General features: G+C 46.9%; 1 protein-coding gene across 1 annotated transcript in view; it reads left to right on the top strand.

The window, feature by feature from the left end:
• The first annotated feature begins 497 nt into the window (after nt 1-497).
• The window catches only part of apln (apelin), a 20975-nt gene continuing 20221 nt past the window's right edge, over nt 498-1251 (top strand). Inside the window, exon 1 of the mRNA XM_083560492.1 lies at nt 498-914. Coding sequence (XP_083416618.1) covers nt 848-914 — 67 coding nt within the window. The 5' untranslated portion in view covers nt 498-847. The remainder of the gene's footprint in view (nt 915-1251) is intronic.

Raw genomic sequence — 1251 nt, 5'->3', positions numbered from 1 at the left:
ACTGCAGCTATCTGAAGAAAGAAAGTCTTCTGTCATCATCTGATCTACACATTTATTATGAGCCGATGTGCACAAGTTTTCTTTCATGCAAAGAGTTTGAAACAAGAGCATCTGTTGGGTTATTATCATAAACCACCATGACCCATCTTCCTCTTCTACCCTCCCTTTTCCTTTGTTTTTTGCTGGGAGGGCTGGTGTGAAGGGTGGAGAGGTGTAAGTGGGGGAGGCCCTCTTTTTTTTGACCCCTGGTGTCAGTTATATAAGACACATGATCAAGTGAAGCAAACATTCACCATACACAAACCTGCCACAAGCTGACTGCCTTCGCAGCTCTACTGAACTTGGCGCACACTGCAGCTCTCCTATTCTAGGAGGAGGAGGAAGAAAGAAACCGTGCACATCTCTGTGGGAGACCTCCAAACGAGACCTGCCCTCAGTCTTAGAGTGGCGCTGATATACAAACACATTCACACAGCCCATTCACTCACACACACACAAACTGCTCACACACACACACACACACACACACACACACACACACACACACACACACACACACACACACACACACACACACACACACACACATCCACACGCGCAGGAGCAAACAGTATCTCTCCCTTTCTCTCTGTCGAGCTCACCCACCCTCCCTCAACCTCCCTTCCACACACACACACACACACACACACACACACACACACACACACACACACATACACACACACACACACACACACACACACACTTTCTTACACATTCACACACACACACACACTCACACACACATACACACACCACTACAGTATATCAGCTCACGACTAGAGGAGAGACGGAGGGGAGAGCAGAAATGAATGTGAAGATCCTGACGCTGGTGATTGTGCTGGTGCTTTCTCTGCTGTGTTCAGCCTGTGCTGGTAAGTCAGGGAGCATGCAGGCTGTTGCCTGGAGCCTCCCAATGCTCATCTATTTTCTCTCTCTCTCACTCTCTTGCTCTGTCTATATGCTGTTAGCTTTCTGCTCGGCTAGAGGCAGCTGTAGTTGATCAGTTACCCAGTGTAGTTAGCTGTCTGTGGCTGGGGAGAGGAGGAGAAACAGCACCTGGGCAGTACACTGTACTGCACTGCAGAGGTTTGCATGTTGTTGTTGTGTATTTTGTTGGTCTTGTTTTTTTTTTTTTTGCTTTTGACCAGAATGATTTTAGTGTTTTGACAGAAGGAACCCAGAATTTTTAAGTATCAAATGATTAGATAA

This window comes from Silurus aristotelis (genome assembly GCF_946808225.1).
Source record: "Silurus aristotelis genome assembly, chromosome: 14".
Classification (NCBI taxonomy): Eukaryota; Metazoa; Chordata; class Actinopteri; order Siluriformes; family Siluridae; genus Silurus; species Silurus aristotelis.
This window is presented reverse-complemented; position numbering and strand designations above follow the sequence as displayed.